The sequence below is a fragment of the Tachysurus vachellii genome, chromosome 1 (genome assembly GCF_030014155.1).
Source record: "Tachysurus vachellii isolate PV-2020 chromosome 1, HZAU_Pvac_v1, whole genome shotgun sequence".
Classification (NCBI taxonomy): Eukaryota; Metazoa; Chordata; class Actinopteri; order Siluriformes; family Bagridae; genus Tachysurus; species Tachysurus vachellii.
Window position 1 is genome coordinate 39,225,752 of NC_083460.1, and position 16,694 is coordinate 39,242,445.

Below are 16,694 nucleotides of genomic sequence, written 5' to 3' on the forward strand. Positions count from 1 at the left end.
TCTACTGTTTTTGTGGAACATTTCTATGAATATATCGTCCTTAGTATTGTAGGGAAAACAGAAATACTTGATGAAAGAAAGAAATGAGCTTTTCATAGGAGCAGTGGCTCAACAACATGGTGATTCCAGAGAAACTGGAGGACCTTGAAGTTATTTAGCACAGGTGAGCAGAGAAAGGCTGGAGATTGCAACGTGATAGAACTGCCATATATATATATATATATATATGTATATATATATATATATATATATATATATATATATATATATATATATGCTGTAAACAAAGAATGCTTTCAAAAATGGAAGTGTTAAACATTTATTTTCATAAATGAACAAAATGCAGTGAATGAACAAAAGAGAAATCTAAATCACATCAATATTTGGTGTGACCGCCCTTTGCCTTCAAAACAGCAGCAATTCTTCTAGGTACACTCGCACACGGTTTTTGAAGGAACTCGGCCGGTAGGTTGTTCCAAACATCTTGGAGAACTAACCACAGATCTTCTGTGGATGTCGGCTTTCTCACATCCTTCTGTCTCTTCATGTAATCCCAGACACACTCGATGATGTTGAGCTCAGGGCTCTGTGGGGGTCGTGCCATCACTTCATGCTGGTTTGAAGGTAAAAATGTAGTAACACCAAATATTGATTTGATTTAGATTTTTCCTTTGTTTGCTCACTTTGCATTTTGTAAATTGACAGAAATAAACACTCATTATTTATATTTCTGAAAGCATTCTGTATGTATATATATATATATATATATATATATATATATATATATATATATATATATATATATATATATATATATATATATATGTAAACATGTTGTATTTAGTCTAGATTAGCTTTATAGCTTTGTACCCCAATGTGCCTCAGACTGCATGACTAACTTGCTGTGTGGATTCTGACACAATGGGACTTTCTGTAACCTCATATTGAAATAAATATAAACAAAACTTCATCGTGTAACTGAACATCCCGTCTTCAGCATTATATCGGCGGCCATATTGGACAACCGTATTCACCTCAGTTAAGGCCACGATGTTTCGCCCATTTTCACCATGCTAGTTCTCAGAGAGCAGAAATAGGTTTTGATGTCAGTGTTTAATTTGAACATAGACACATTTCTGTGAAAGAAAACTAACCACTTTCTGTTTTTTGGGCACTTTTCTATTAAATTATTGTCCGTAGTAAGCTAGAAAGAAAATTAATACTTATGAAACACTACAAATTCTTACAGCTCTGAATGTCTACTTTTATAGGAGCTTCATATTAACCACCACTGTGGAGTGAGACATAACAAAGCCGTTTAACACTGAACATAGACACAACAAAACAGAAGCAAACTCCATTTTTTAGCCTCTGGGGGAAAAATATATTTTCTCTCATGTTAGTCTGTATCTATAGCTCTGCTTTATGCTCATACAATTTAAAAGGTAAAATATACCGGACTTTGGTTTGTACCTGTTGTTTCTTTAGCAGGATGTTGACGCTGGTTAGATCTTTGCCGTAGTCGTCTGATTGGATCTGACCCTCCAGGCCCCCCAGCCACTTGTCGAGATCGGCGCAGCTCTGCGTGAACAGCTCGGCCTTATTGGCGTCGAACAGACACTGTGCTTTGGTCTGCGTGGTGGACTCCAGCTCCTGCCACTGCGTCTGCAGCACCGACAGCTTCTCCTTAACCACGGACTCCGTCTCAGGCTTCTCAGATACCAGCTGCATCCCTTCCTAAACAACACAGAGACACAGAGAGAATGGGGTTTAAGGCAAGACGCTACGTTTTTTATCACTTATTACGTAACATTTTTTTTTTTTTTGTAGACTGATGTAAGACTGTGATGTTCAACTTTTTGCTATTTAAACTAAATACAAACAATTTGATTAGTCCTCAGTAGACTGTAGCTTCCTGTGTCTCTTCAACAACATTTCACCTAAAAGAAGGTTCTGAATGGATTCTGCTGCTTGGTACTGGATTTCAATACTAAAATAATAATAAAAAAATAATAATTAAATAAAAATGTAATTACTTAATAATTTGGAAGTTTTATAAATTATAAAATGATGTAAATGATCATATAAAATACTAAACCCTTAACAAAATAATAATTATAAATATTAATTAATTAACTAGACAGATAATATATACATTAGAAATATTATTTTATTTTCCTGTAATTTATTATTATCCAAAATATTAAAGAAGAAGAAAAACAAAAGACAGAAATATAAAATGATTAATTAGACCCCTAATAAATAAATAATTTATTAGGGGTAAAATAAAATAAGATAAAATAAATACATAAATTTCAAGATACATTAATGTTCGTATAATGTATTGTTCTTGTCATTGTATGTCATGATACAATGATCTCTCACTATATGATCTCTCACTATACCTCCTTGTTACAGGTTCTTTTTATGTGTGATCGTGTATTTATAGAATTAAAAGTATTCATTAATAATAATAATAATAATAATAATAATAATAATTATTATTATTATTATTATTATTATTATTATAATAAAAGTATTAGGAACTGAAATGTGATGAAACCATGTGTCCTGGAAATTAGTCAACAGCCATTAACACACTCCACCACTAGGGGGCGCTCGGTTTCCTCCAGTTAGACTGGGAAAGGAAGCATAGGTGCAAAATAAAAAAAGGGATGAAGGACAAAAGGAAAGAATTGATTTGGAAAGGTAACTGCATACCTCAGACCTCAAAACATTAAAAACTCAGTGTGACTTCTGTAAATCTCTAACAGAAGACAGCAATTCTGATGGCCTGAATGTTTCAAAGCAAAGTCTGTTGTCTAGTGTTAATTATTTGCTTTATTTTTGTGTATACTGCCTACATAGACTTAGCTGGGGAAAGTCATTTAGGCTAAAAGTTTAAACCTAAGACGAACCTTCTCGATCTTCTCCAGCCACTCTTTGTTCGACTGGAGCTCAGCCATGAAGGCTTGGTGCTTGAGCCACTTGCTGTGCAGGTTTCTGGCCTCATCGTATGACATGTCCTGTGCCGTCAGCATCTTCTCATTCGTCCACAGAGAAAGCTGCACACACACAAACACACACACAACAGGAAAGAAAACGTGTAAGCAACAGGAGGGGAACAACACACGCATGTTCTTCAAAGGCCTCTGGAGGATTTTCCTAGCTACACCAGCCGCTGTACAAACACAAAACGTTACACACAAAAAGTCCAAACTGTTTTTCTGTCAATTTCCAAGTGTCGATTTGTCCTGGAGTTTCCCTTTAGCCGCAGATTAGTCTTTTTGCATTGTGCTAAATCATGAGACGTGAATAAATAAACATGAATCACCTCAGTAACACTGTTTCAACATAAACACTGTCTATAAAGTAGTAAAAAATTCATTCAAATTTTATATCCCACAAATCCATCTAATGTTATGTGTATATAACTGACTTCAAACATTAGGCCACACCTCCTACCTAATGCTAATGAAAGTGATTTAGCTTATGACTGTTCTTAGCTGTCACATTCTTTTGTCTTTGTTTTATAATTTTGCTTTTTTACCAGAAAATCTAAGATATTCATCAGCACAAGTCAAGTCAAGAAGCTTTTATTGTCATTTCAACCATATATAGCTGTTGCAGTACACAGTGAAATGAGACAACGTTTCTCCAGGATCATGGTGCTACATAAAACAAAGACAGGGCTAAAGACTTGTAAGTAGTCTTAGCCACATAAAGTCCAACAAGATGAAGCAAGCGTGTGGAAAAATAATTGAATAATTACATGAAATAATTTACATGATCCAAAACAGTGGCTACATTCTTATGTTACTTCTTAAAGCATAAAAAAAATAACATATCTTGGCTGAATGAAATTCTCTCACTCACTCATTTTCTACCGCTTATCTGAACTACCTCGGGTCACGGGGAGCCTGTGCCTATCTCTGGCGTCATTGGGCATCAAGGCAGGATACACCCTGGACGGAGTGCCAACCCATTGCAAGGCACACACACTCTCATTCACTCACGCAATCACACACTACGGACAATTTTCCAGAGATGCCAATCAACCTACCATGCATGTCTTTGGACCGGGGGAGGAAACCGGAGTACCCGGAGGAAACCCCTGAGGCACGGGGAGAACATGCAAACTCCACACACACAAGGCGGAGTCGGGAATCAAACCCCCAACCCTGGAGGTGTGAGGCGAACCACTAAGCCACCGTGACCCCCCTCTGAATGAAATTTTATGGTCTAAATACAATATTTGAATCTGTACCTCCTGGCAGTCCTGCAGGAACTTCTGTAGGTCTCGGTTATCTTTAAGTCTCATCAGCAGCTCCACAGCCGCCTCACGGTTCTTCTTATGTCTGCGGGGTGAAATTTTAAAGGTCAAGTATTCCTTCGATTGCAAACCTAGTCATCTTTACATCATGCTGTATTGAGTGCTGGGAATTGAAAGGTGCATTCGGTAACGTCAGCCTACGATTAGGCCTCGGATGGTTAGGCTAGGTTTGAAATTGAAATGATTCCCGCCTGCGTGGTTGAAGCTCCGCCCCCAGGATTTACACTGGCTCATAGCGTAGAGTGTCTTTAAAATGACTGGAAGTCTGAGAGTTTTAATAATACGACTTTATACACTATTGCACCTTCAAGTCTAAAAGCTACTTTTTCTGAGATTTTTCTAAATGTAAGCTTTTCCCTGAATGTGTAAATGTGAGTGATGTTTAGTGGATATTACAGGCACAGTTCATTAATTAAATCAGATTTGAATGTTTAATATTGGCCAAACATCATTGCTGTATTTATTTACAGCATGAAACCTTGGTTAAGTGTGACTTATCATATCAGGTGGCCATGCCGGACTTCTGGCTTCTTAGCCACTACAGTTACGTGTGCATTTTTTTTTTTTACCTGTCATCAATGGAAGTCGCTCGCTCCTGAATCTTCTCCGCGTTGATGTTTCCGTCGCTGGCCAGTCTGCGCCCGGCCTCCACCACGCCGTTGATCTTCTCCTCGTTGGCATCCATCGTAGTCATGAAGTCCTCCTGCTTCTTAATAGCACCTTCTGCTCCTTCTAGAGTGGTGGGCATCTCAGTGTGAGCCAACACATACTCCTGCAGAAAGAATGCATGAGAATATAAATCAAAAGGATTTGAAGAAATGTTAATTTGATATTTTTCTTGACTGAGCAAACCTCAACACGTTACCTGATTGTTGAGGAATGTCTCAGCTTGCTTTGTGTCTCTGAGGAACAGCTGGTAGGCGTGAGACTGGGACAGGAGGTTCTGACGGTTCTCCCACATCTTATGCAGCTCATTCCAACCGGTGTCCAGTGCCTGCAGCCGTTGCCTCAGGAACATGTGCTGAGCATCCGTTTGGCCCTGGGTCACCATCTCGCCCATGTCCCGCATCTTCTGGTAGTCCTCTTCATAGTTGTCGATCTCGTGCTTGATGCCTTCGTGTTGGGCGAGAAGCTTCTCAGCCTCTGCCAGGGTGTTGGGCATGTCCTCGGAGGCGATGGCCGTTTGCGTGCGAGACAGCCATGACTGGAAGTCATCCAGCTGGCGAAGGAACTGCTGCAGCTTGCTTGCTTCACCCAGAGAGGCCTCGCGGTTCTGCAGGGTGTCCTTCATCTCCTCCCAGACTGTTCCGATCTCCGCCAGCCTGTCGGTGATAGCCTTGGCTTGTTCAGGATGTTCAACTGCCAGACGCTCGGCTTCTCCACGCAGGTCACCCAGCTTGGCTTCGATTGCGGCCAGGTCGCGCTCCATCCCCGTCAGCTTGCGCTGCAGTGCCATGACTCCTGTCAGATCGTTACCCAGGTCCTGAGTGGACTCGATCACTTTGGTCTTCTCGCGGATCCATGACTTGGTCTCGTTGCAGTCCAGGTGATAGTTCTGCACACCCAGTGCCGAGTTCAGGGACTCCTTCTTCTGGTCCACCAAGTCTCTGAACTGGCTCCACCTACAAAGGAGTTTTTGTGGATATTTACATACTCAGTAATTCTGTTAAACAACAATAATTTTAATGAAGTGTTATAAAATAAAAATTACGGTATTATTTCATTTAATTACAGTAATTCTGGAGTTTATTTCTTATTTAATTATAGTCATTATGGAGTTGAACCCAAGTCCACTAAGCTGCCACTGCTGGACCCTTGAGGTGTCTGACAAATGCTGTAAATGATTGGGGTAAAATGCTCAGTTTACACCTGAAGTGAATATTAATGGTGGCATTGACTGCCTCCAAAAAGACTATTTTGAAGGACTGGTTTGAACCACATATCCACCTGTCATCTGTCTGGCATTCCTACTTTTTAGATATTTAAATTTTTGAGCATGCCATAGCCTGACTTCATACAGCAACATCTCTAACAATCAATAACTGAACAGCTGCTAAAGACTTTGTTCCATACCAATTTGGTATGAGGGCAGTAGTGGCTCAAGCGGTTAAGGCTCTGGGTTGTAGATAGTGGTTTAAGCCTTATCGCTGCCAAACTGCTACTGTTGGGTGCTTGATCAAAGCCCTTATCCCTCACTGGTCCAGGCGTGCTGTATCATGGCTGACCCTGTGCTCTGACCCCAATCTCCAAAGTAGGAAGTGAATCTCCAAGGAAGAATTTCACTGTACTGTAATGTATACTTGACAAAATAAAGATTTCCATTCTAAATGTTAACAATAAAGGAAAGGATACTACACGTTACTATACGCATATGTGTATATATAATATGTTAAGTAGTTATATATAACAAAAATAAAGAATTCTATGTCAACTGAAGCCATGTGTGTAAATTATCCCCAACTTCTGAAGCATTGCTATTGTTTTCTTCTGTCACAAACAAATCAATAATAAATAAGTGAATAAAATGGCTTAGTGGGAGATATTACATATATACAGTACCAAAACACTCAGCCCAATGAGGGGAACTGACTCACGTGTACTCTGGTCACGTCACGTGACGTCACGTGATGTCAGGTGAAAATCAAAAATTAGCACAAAATGGACATGTGACATATCAAAACACTCAGCACGATGAGGGGAACTGCCTCCCGTGCCTTCTGGTCACGTCACGTGACGTCACCTGATGTCACGTGAAAATAAATATTAGCACAACATGGACATGTGACATATCAAAATGGTCAGCCCAATGAGGGGAACTTCCTCAAGAGTATTCAGATGACATCACATGCTTGTCTCCACTTGCCTCCAAATGTTTTGCCACCCTAGCTTTCTGTCCACTTGACAGTAACACTGACCCTTTGCGAATACTTGCCTCATCAAAGCCAACATCAAATTTTGTCGTGACGAACTTCACAAATCTTTTAAACTTAATTTAAAATTTAAAAAAGTTGTTGTCTGTTTCCTCTAGATTACTGTATCACAGCTTTGTTTAGATTTCTCTTATTAAAGCATGCTGAATTTGTGAAATTTTAGATAGAATTTTGTGTGTACATGTATGTGTGTGTGTGTGTGTGTGTGTGTGTGTGTGTGTGTGTGTGTGTGTGTGTGTGTGTGTGTGTGTGTGTGTTAGATGTATTAAAAAATTTTTTTTCTGTTTGGACAATTTGTTTGGGGGAAAAAAGTCTTCCTTTTGAATTGTGAATCCTTGAGATAAATGTTGAAACTTGCCTGGTGTTCAGTTTGTCCTGTTGAGCCTTGATGTCCTTCTCACTGGGGTGTCCACTGTGCATCAGCTGCCGGGCGATCTGATTGACCACGGCGACGCGGGAAGCCTGGTTATTCATCTCAGGCTCCAGATTCTCAAACCTGGAACACATCATTCATTTAATCAGCACAAGAAAAATAATACTGAGAACGTGAGAATGGAGCTTGACAGATTCATACTGGATTCATTGTTGACTGAAATGATACTCAGAAGAGTAGTGAGGTGATGTCAGAAAATATTCAGTGAGTGATGCTGCTAAGGTGTGTGCCCTGCGATGGGTTGGCACTCCGTCCAGGGTGTATCCTGCCTTGATGCCCGATGACCCCTGAGATAGGCACAGGCTCCCCGTGACCCGAGGTAGTTCGGATAAGCGGTAGAAGATGAGTGAGTGAGTGAGTGAGTGATGCTGCTAAGGGAGTCATTGTGACTCAACAGGGACATCTGGTGCACTAAACACTCCTAACGTGCCTGTGTACTGTATAGAAATATATCAGGTGAAGCTATTTGCAGAATGCCACTGTGAAATCACTGTTCTTTTTCTAAAATGTGTTGTCTTTGTTGTTTTTTTCCCCCCAAAAATGTGTCTATCTTTAAAATAAAAACTTATATAAAACCCATTTCTGCTCTCTGAGAACTAGCATGGTGAAAATGAGTGGAACTCATGAGTGTGGCCTTAACTGAGGTGAATACGGTTGTCGAATCTGGCCGTCGATGTAATGCTAAAGACGGGATGTTCAGTTGCACGATGAGTTTTTATTGTTTATGTTTATTATAATATAAGATTTCCCTCCTCACCTGTGCTGAATAACTTCAAGGTCCTCCAGTTTCTCTGGAATCACCATGCTGTTAAGCCACTGCTCCTTCTCGTCGATCCAAACCTCGCAGGCGTCAGCCTCGCTGAACATCTTATAGAGAGCCAGTGCATCCTGCAGAGCTTGTTTCCTCAGCCTGGTGAGCTCTGCCAGCTCCTTGTAGCGCTCCTCGATGCCAGCCAGGCGTCCGGTGATGTCTGCTGACTGGCCCAGCTCGTCAGGCAGTGCCTGGGCCTGCTCGTGGAGTGAGTCGATAACGGGTCGGTAGCTAGCCACCTCGGCTGCTGCATCTTTGTGCTTCTTCACCAGTGCCTGCGTGGAGAACTCATCATGGCCAACATCATCGCTTGAGACGATGCGCAGCGCGTCCAGCATCCATGCATCCACATCATCAGCATCAGCCTGGAACTGGTGCAAGCTGCAGGCTTCCTCTAGACGTGCCTTCCGGACTGCCGCGAGTTGCTCCAATGCTGCCCACTGAGCCTGCAGGTCAGCAATGCGCTCGCGGATCTTCACCTCTCCGAAGTGACCAGCGTCAGCCATTGCCTGACCCTCACGTACCGTGTGCTGCAGGTGCCCAGCGCGACCGCTCATCTCATCCTCAAGCGCCCGATGCTTACTCAGCAAACGTACGGCACCTGTCAGGTCCTTTCCAACGTCATCGGATGACAGAATCTGCTCCTTCTCACGGATCCAGCCCTCCTCCTCAGCCATTTCCCAGAAGAACTTCCAGAGACGGCGAGACTCCTCCAGACGTGCGCGGCGCTCAGCCGCCAGCTGAGTCAACTCCTGGTAGCAGAACTCCAGGTGAGCCACACGATCACGGATCACCTGCGGATCACATGGCTTGTAACCTGCAGGAAGTGGAAGGTAATTTTGGAAGTTAGAGATGTCGAAAAATTGTTGTTATGGAATAAACAAAAAGAGAAGGTGGGAAGAAGTAATTGAGAAATGTGACTTGAAGGGAAAAAATAACCCATGTTTAATGTGTAAAACATTGTTTTTTTTCTTCATCCTATGAATCACAATGACTGGTATTTTTTATTACCATCATCATCAACCGCAAACTTCTGGGCGTTGGTATTGACGGCCCTCACGCGGTCTGCCTGGATGGCGATATCAGCCTCCACCAGAGCGTGTTTCTGAAGCAGATCTTCTACTCCCAGCAAATGCTTTCCATAGTCCTGAGACAGCAGAAGCATCTATGGAGAGAAGCAAAGAACGATGATATACAGCCTACAACCAGATATTTATTTTTGCTTTCTGTTCTACTTCTCTCACTTTCCTTCTCTCGCTTCTAACCTCCCACTACCTCTCGCATTCTCTCCATCCCACCTCCTTTGTTTCTTTACCTTCATCTCATCCATCCAGTCCATGATGTAAAGCATCTCCTGGAAGACACGCTGCACACCCAGGTTCATCTCCAGCCTCTGCCTACGCGCCTTCAGCAGCTCCAGTAGGTAGTCCCAGAGACGCAGCACATTGTCCTTGCGTGCTGTAATGCGCTTGATATCATGGTAGTTCTCTGCTTCCAGTTCTCTAGCCACAGCCACCACGGCTTGCACACGCTCCTCGTAAGCTGCAATGTCCGTCTCGATGGCTTCGTGCTTCTTGGTGGCCGCCTCCACTGCTTGGAGATCGAAGCCGAAGTTGTCCTGAAAAGGGAGCGAGAGAAAGGCGTTACGATGTATTTCTTTCAATACATGCATTGCTGACTAAAAATATTCCCCCCCATGAAAGATCAGACTTCATGTGTTCGTTAATTTTACTGCAGTGATGTAAGAGTTATTTATTATTATTACTATGACTGGGTGCAAAAACGTTTCAAACACAATTACACCAGCTAGTAAAAAAGATAGGATTCTGATTGGCTACCTGTGACACCAGCCGCTGGTTCTCGCTGAGCCAGGTTTCTCTCATGGCGGCCTTGCGGTCGAAGCGGCGTGCCAACTGCTCCAGCTTCTCCTGACGAATCAGCTCGTTCCTCAGAGCCAGCTCGCGCTCATGCTCCGCCTTCTCCAGACGCTCCCACGCCTGCACACACACACACATACAATCATGATTAACACTATCACTATAACCATCATCCATGTACAGCAGAATCCAAACTGCCCCCGTCTCACAAACATCCACTCATAATCTTATCTTATCTTATCTTATCTTATGAGTGTTGAATTCTTGGTTCTTACTGGTCAAAAGGTATTATATATTTTCTCCATTTAGGAGATGTTTACTGAGACTTTCTGGAAGGAGCCTCGAGTACGAGAGCCTTGAAAAGTCAGAGCTAACTTTGCAGTTTCATGGTAGAGACAAGCTACATTTCTTTCTCAGAACAACAGATTATAGATGATTTTACTTTAATTAAACACGATTCTTAATACAGACCTGAGAATCAAATGTAACTGTATACAGATAAAAGTAGAATCTTTCATTTTTAGTAAACAAAATATAATAATTCTTGTCAAAATGCTGTAAAAAAAAAAAATAAAAAAAAAAAAATGGAATAAAACACAAGACATGCAGTGCTGTTATAGGAATTTAATCAACTCTGGCTAACTCTGCATTTACATTTACAGCATTTAGCAGACGCCCTTATCCAGAGAGACTTACATTTTTATCTCATTTTTTTATACAACTGAGCAATTGAGAGTTAAGGGCCTTGCTCAGGGGCCCAGCAGTGGCAGCTTGGTGGACGTAGGAATTGAACTCACAACCTTCCGATTGGTAGCCCAACACATTAACCACTAGACAAGCACATCCCTACTGCTTCCTAATCCAACCCGGTCACTGATGATTTTCCTAAAACAGCACACTCCAACTCTTTGATTCCTAAAGCGATAACAAAACCATGTCTCACCTTGTTGATGTCTGAAATCAGCTTGCCCTCTCTGGGCATGTAAACTTTCTGGTTGTTGGCTCTCATTTTGCTCTGAATTGTGAACAGGAGGACTTCCAGGTTACCTTTCTCTGTGAACCTGAATAATGAGGCAAAACAGAGCCCAAGACATCAACATGTATATTTCGTTATATTTTTAACTGATTCAAATCACTTGATTCAACCTGATTTACTTGATTCAATGATTCAACTCCTTGTCATTCATTTACATTTAATTGCATTTCTATACACAGAACCTGAATAATGAGGCAAAACAGAGCCCAAGACGTCAACATGTATATTTCATTATATTTTTAACTGATCCAAATCACTTGATTCAACCTGATTTACTTGATTCAATGATTCAACTCCTTGTCATTCATTTACATTTAATTGCATTTCTATACACAGAACCTGAATAATGAGGCAAAACAGAGCCCAAGATGTCAACAAGTATATTTCATTATATTTTTAACAACAGATTATAGATGATTTTACTTTAATTAAACACGATTCTTAATACAGACTTGAGAATCAAATATAACTGTATACAGATAAAAGAGCCCAAGACGTAAACATGTATATTTCGTTATATTTTTAACTGATTCAAATCACTTGTTTCATTTTGATTCACTTCATTCAACTCCTTGCCATTCATTTACATTTAATTTTATTTCTATACCCAGTCCTAAGACGAATCAGTTGAGATGTACATTTAACATGACATGATTACGGAGAACCAAAATGGCATAACACTCACTTAGGAGGCTTCTTGATTCAGTTTGAATTGTTTGAATCATTTGTTTCAATGTTTAACTCTCTTTTATGACCTTTAATTCCATTTCTACACAAACTTTTGAAGAAAAAGAGGACATGATAACAGACAATGAAAATGGTGTACCACTCACTTGGGAGGCTTTTTGATTCATTCTGAATCACTTGATTCAATGATTCAACTCCTTGTCATTCACTTACATTCAATTCCATTTCTATACAAACTTCCAAGAAGGTTCATTTCAGATGCAAATTTAACATGACAGGATTATAGAGAACAAAACTGCTGTAACATTCACTTTGGAGGCTTCTTGATTCAGTTTGAATCAATTGATTCAATGATTCAACTTCTTGTCATTCACTTACAGTACATTCAATTACATTTCTATCCAAACTTCATTTCAGGTGTAAATGTAACATAATACAATTATAATAGCAAAAAACTCACTTGGGAGGCTTCTCTACAGTGCGGTACGTGTTGAAGGCCTGGAGCTGCTGCTGAACCCCTACCAGAGAATTAGCAAACTTGCGGTTGTTGAGGATGATGATGGTCTGCTCAATCCACTCCAGAAGATCTGATGCAAGAGACTCGTATTTCTCGATCATCTTCTCTGTTTCGATGGCGTTATCCAACACCTAGGACGGACAATGCAGGGGTTTTTGCTTGTGCGCCACATCATTATTTCAATACACCTGTATAAAATATGACGAAAAGACTCACTTTGCCGATACGTTTTCCCTCCACCTTAAGAGCCTTCATCTTGGAGAAGTAGTGATAGTATGTGACGACATAGGTGATGACTGACTTCTCATCAGGATGATCCACACTGATATCTAAAGAAACAAAGATACTATACTGTAATTTCTTTAATAAAAATCATTAAAATCTCTACAATTGTCAATAAATCCACTGGTTTCACAAAAGCCTTACTGGTTTTACTGGCTGTTATCTGCTTTACCTGTAAACATTCATTCGTTCATTCATTTTCTACCGCTTATCCGAACTACCTCGGGTCACGGGGAGCCTGTGCCTATCTCAGGCGTCATCGGGCATCAAGGCAGGATACACCCTGGACGGAGTGCCAACCCATCGCAGGGCACACACACACACTCTCATTCACTCACGCAATCACACACTAGGGACAATTTTTCCAGAGATGCCAATCAACCTACCATGCATGTCTTTGGACCGGGGGAGGAAACCGGAGTACCCGGAGGAAACCCCCGAGGCACGGGGAGAACATGCAAACTCCACACACACAAGGCGGAGGTGGGAATCGAACCCCCACCAGTAAAATTTATTCAGGAATACTTTGTATTATATGATTTATACAGAGTTGCTGCTGAATTCTCAAACCTGATGCAATCAGAATATGTTGATTTATTTCTCGTTATTTTTCCGTATGCTATATTTATTACTCTATTGCTCTATTATGTTACCGTTTCTATAGTAACACCCTTAGGTACTCTTAGGTAAAGGATGAAGAAACGTTTATTTAAATTTTCTGGAAGGAGCTTTTGTACTTTCTGGTTTCTCAGTGGAGAAAATTTGTCTTTTTTCAATCATATTTGTGTTCAGATGCTCAAACTAAATTTTTTATATTTAAACATAGAAGACTTCAAGACTAGATATTGGTCCAAAATATTTAAACATATTCATATTTAAATATATACTTTGTGAGGCTTTGTTAAAGCAATGAAAACCTGACGTAGATTATGTAATTAACATTAGAAATGACTATATAACCCAGATTTATGTTTGTATAATCATAAACAAAAAAAAATGATTTTGTCACTAATGTGATGTTTTCCCCAGTAAGATAATACAATAAGCAGCTCATCAGACGGCAGCTCTGGAAATAATGGGCAAGAGGAGGATCTCACCCTCTGGGTCGAGCAGTTTAGTGAGTCCCAGGTGCTGCTCAGCTAAGTTAAAGGCGTTCTGCAGGTTGTAGTGAACGTTGGATTTCTTCAGCTTGTCAAAATCAATAAGATCTGGCCTGTAAAGCAAAGGAAGTCACAGGTTTCATGGAGCATCAGATAACACAGGATGGGGGCAAAATGGTGGACAATCTGAGCCAAGAACTGAAACTGGAGCCCTGGTGGCAGTGCGGGGTTCCTACCTGTGTTTGTGAATGAGGGCGTTGAACGCCATTCCGTCGCGCCAGCTGGTGGTGAAGTTGTGGATGTTGACATTTGGATATCTGTAAAGAAATCCATAACGCTCAAACATCTGCTGCTGTGACGAACACAAAACTCACTCGACATATTATTGTGTCCGGAGACTTGTACAAAAAGCTCAAAAGCACAGAATTTTAGCCTGAAATTTGGTCAAAATATATTCCAGTATATAGTTTGTGAGGCTTTAAAAAAGGAGTGCCCTCAAAACAGTACAGCTAAATAAATAAATAAATAAATAAATAAAAGTACAATTATTACAAATAAACAAATAAATAAAATTAAGCAGTTGTTAAAATAAAAAGGTTCTAATGTTTATTGTGAGTAATATTCCAAAATATAATGGAAAAAAATAATCCAAATGATAATATATTCAATAAATAATACTTTAGTTTAATACTAAATAATTAACATATTAAATAATTTAAATTAATATATAAACCAGATTAATTATTTATTAATGATAAAAAATAAACATAACGATCCTGTTTTCAGAACTCAAGTCGTTTCTTTTATACTCGTAACTCACCCTGCCGTCTTCATCTGACACCACAGGAGCAGAGCGTCTTTGGCCGAGCGCTTCTCCTTATTGTCTTCTGTTACAACGCTGATGTCTTGGATCTGTTCCACACACGATTCCACAAGAGTACACGTCAACATTATGGCTCAGACGACATACAAATATTACTACGATTAAAACAGAGGGCTGTTATTTTATGACCTGGAAGCGGAGGATGATGGTCCAGATGAGGCCGAGCGTGAGGCGATGGTTGCCGTCGACAATGTCGTGGGAGCCCATGTTCTCCAGATGGACGCGTTGTTCCTTGAGGAACTGCAAGGCTTTATCCACATTCTCCAGACAGTGGATTCTCATTCGCCCCTTTGTGGGTTTGGGCTGCAAATGACAAATGATTATTAATGATCTCCTTCTGATTATTATTAAACAACACCTAATGCCTCAAAGCTATAAGAATAAGCCCATGAATGTTGGAGGGGAAAAAATCCATTTACACTTGGTACCATTTACACTTGTTTCCTGTTCTCATGATTGAAACCCCAAAGCTGTATCAAGCCAAATCGGCTCCTGATATGCAAATCGGCTCCTGATATGCAAATTGATTCCTAATATGCAAATCGGCTCCTAAAGCATGACCACTATGTTGTTTTTCAAATGCTTTAGGAAAAGATCAGACACATCAGAAATATAACCAGATTCTAAAACAATCAATGAAATGAGAAGGTGCTGTTTCCTGTTAAGTTCTGAAGTATTATTCCTCAAATACAACAACAATATTCAATGATTATCATGTTATTAATAACTATAAAGAATGACAGGATTTTTTTATTTGTTTAATTATATATATTTCTTGTTAATAAGACCAAGAAGCCACGAACATGTAGACGCCGGAATTGGCTTTAGGTTTTAGTTCACAGAATGTGTTGTGGCCTACAAACATGGCCACCACAAACTCCCAACACACACACACACACACACACACACACACACACACACACACACACACACACACACACACACTATATATATAATGACACCTCACCTAATTTTTGCACCTGGAGTCAATCACTCACTCTTTTTCTCTTTTTCTCTCTCTCTCTCTCTCTCTCTCTCTCACACACACACACACACACACACACACACACACACACACACTGTATATAATGACACCTCACCTAATTTTTGCACCTGGAGTCAATCACTCTCTCTCTCTCTCTCTCTCTTTCACACACACACACACACACACACACACACACACACACACACACACACACACACACACACACACACAAAGCCTCATGATGAAAATTATTCTCCTGCATGACATTTTATTTTGTCTAAATCTGTTTGTTCATCATCTGACCCTTGCATGTTTTGGACTAATTGTTTTTTTTTTATTTTTTATTTTTTTTTATCTGTTTGCCTGAAAACCTTCCTTTTTCAGAATATCTGAAACTGAAACTGGAGACTCCTTCCATAAATAATAAACGTTGCCTAACTACAAATTTCTAATTATAATTATGAGTTTATTATTAGCCTCACATCCATTATGCAAGTCCTAGTGAGGATGTTACTATTAAAATGCCTTCTGACCAATCAGAATCAAGAACTGAACAGCGCTGTGGTATAACTGTGGTGTAACTACTGACTCAACACAAATGTTGTCCTAAAGCAGCAAACCACCATCAGAAGTACTGGGCAACATTTCTATTGGCCCAGTATCAGAACTCTTATTGGCTGTTATTCTGAAATCAGTATTTTATCAAAAAAGTGGGATTGACACATCCTTATTTATTACCCATTCTGCCCAAGAGAAATATTTAAACTGGTACTTGTGTAAAAGATCTGTCCAAAATCACTACTAAGCTGATATGTGTGTT

The 16,694-nt window shown here is 40.2% G+C and overlaps 1 protein-coding gene across 3 annotated transcripts in view; it reads right to left on the bottom strand.

Moving 5' to 3' along the window:
* The window catches only part of sptbn1 (spectrin, beta, non-erythrocytic 1), an 87,445-nt gene that overhangs the window by 14,219 nt on the left and 56,532 nt on the right, over positions 1-16,694 (bottom strand). For all 3 annotated transcript variants that reach the window (XM_060880920.1, XM_060882560.1, XM_060881744.1), the window contains 17 exons: positions 15,019-15,192; positions 14,827-14,918; positions 14,243-14,323; positions 14,004-14,119; positions 12,841-12,953; positions 12,568-12,755; positions 11,328-11,445; positions 10,346-10,504; positions 9,823-10,125; positions 9,519-9,672; positions 8,454-9,324; positions 7,622-7,759; positions 5,199-5,955; positions 4,903-5,105; positions 4,268-4,358; positions 2,919-3,065; positions 1,474-1,737 (listed from right to left, as the gene is read on the bottom strand). In XM_060880920.1, coding sequence (XP_060736903.1) covers positions 1,474-1,737; positions 2,919-3,065; positions 4,268-4,358; positions 4,903-5,105; positions 5,199-5,955; positions 7,622-7,759; positions 8,454-9,324; positions 9,519-9,672; positions 9,823-10,125; positions 10,346-10,504; positions 11,328-11,445; positions 12,568-12,755; positions 12,841-12,953; positions 14,004-14,119; positions 14,243-14,323; positions 14,827-14,918; positions 15,019-15,192 — 3,969 coding nt within the window. The remainder of the gene's footprint in view (positions 1-1,473; positions 1,738-2,918; positions 3,066-4,267; positions 4,359-4,902; positions 5,106-5,198; positions 5,956-7,621; positions 7,760-8,453; positions 9,325-9,518; positions 9,673-9,822; positions 10,126-10,345; positions 10,505-11,327; positions 11,446-12,567; positions 12,756-12,840; positions 12,954-14,003; positions 14,120-14,242; positions 14,324-14,826; positions 14,919-15,018; positions 15,193-16,694) is intronic.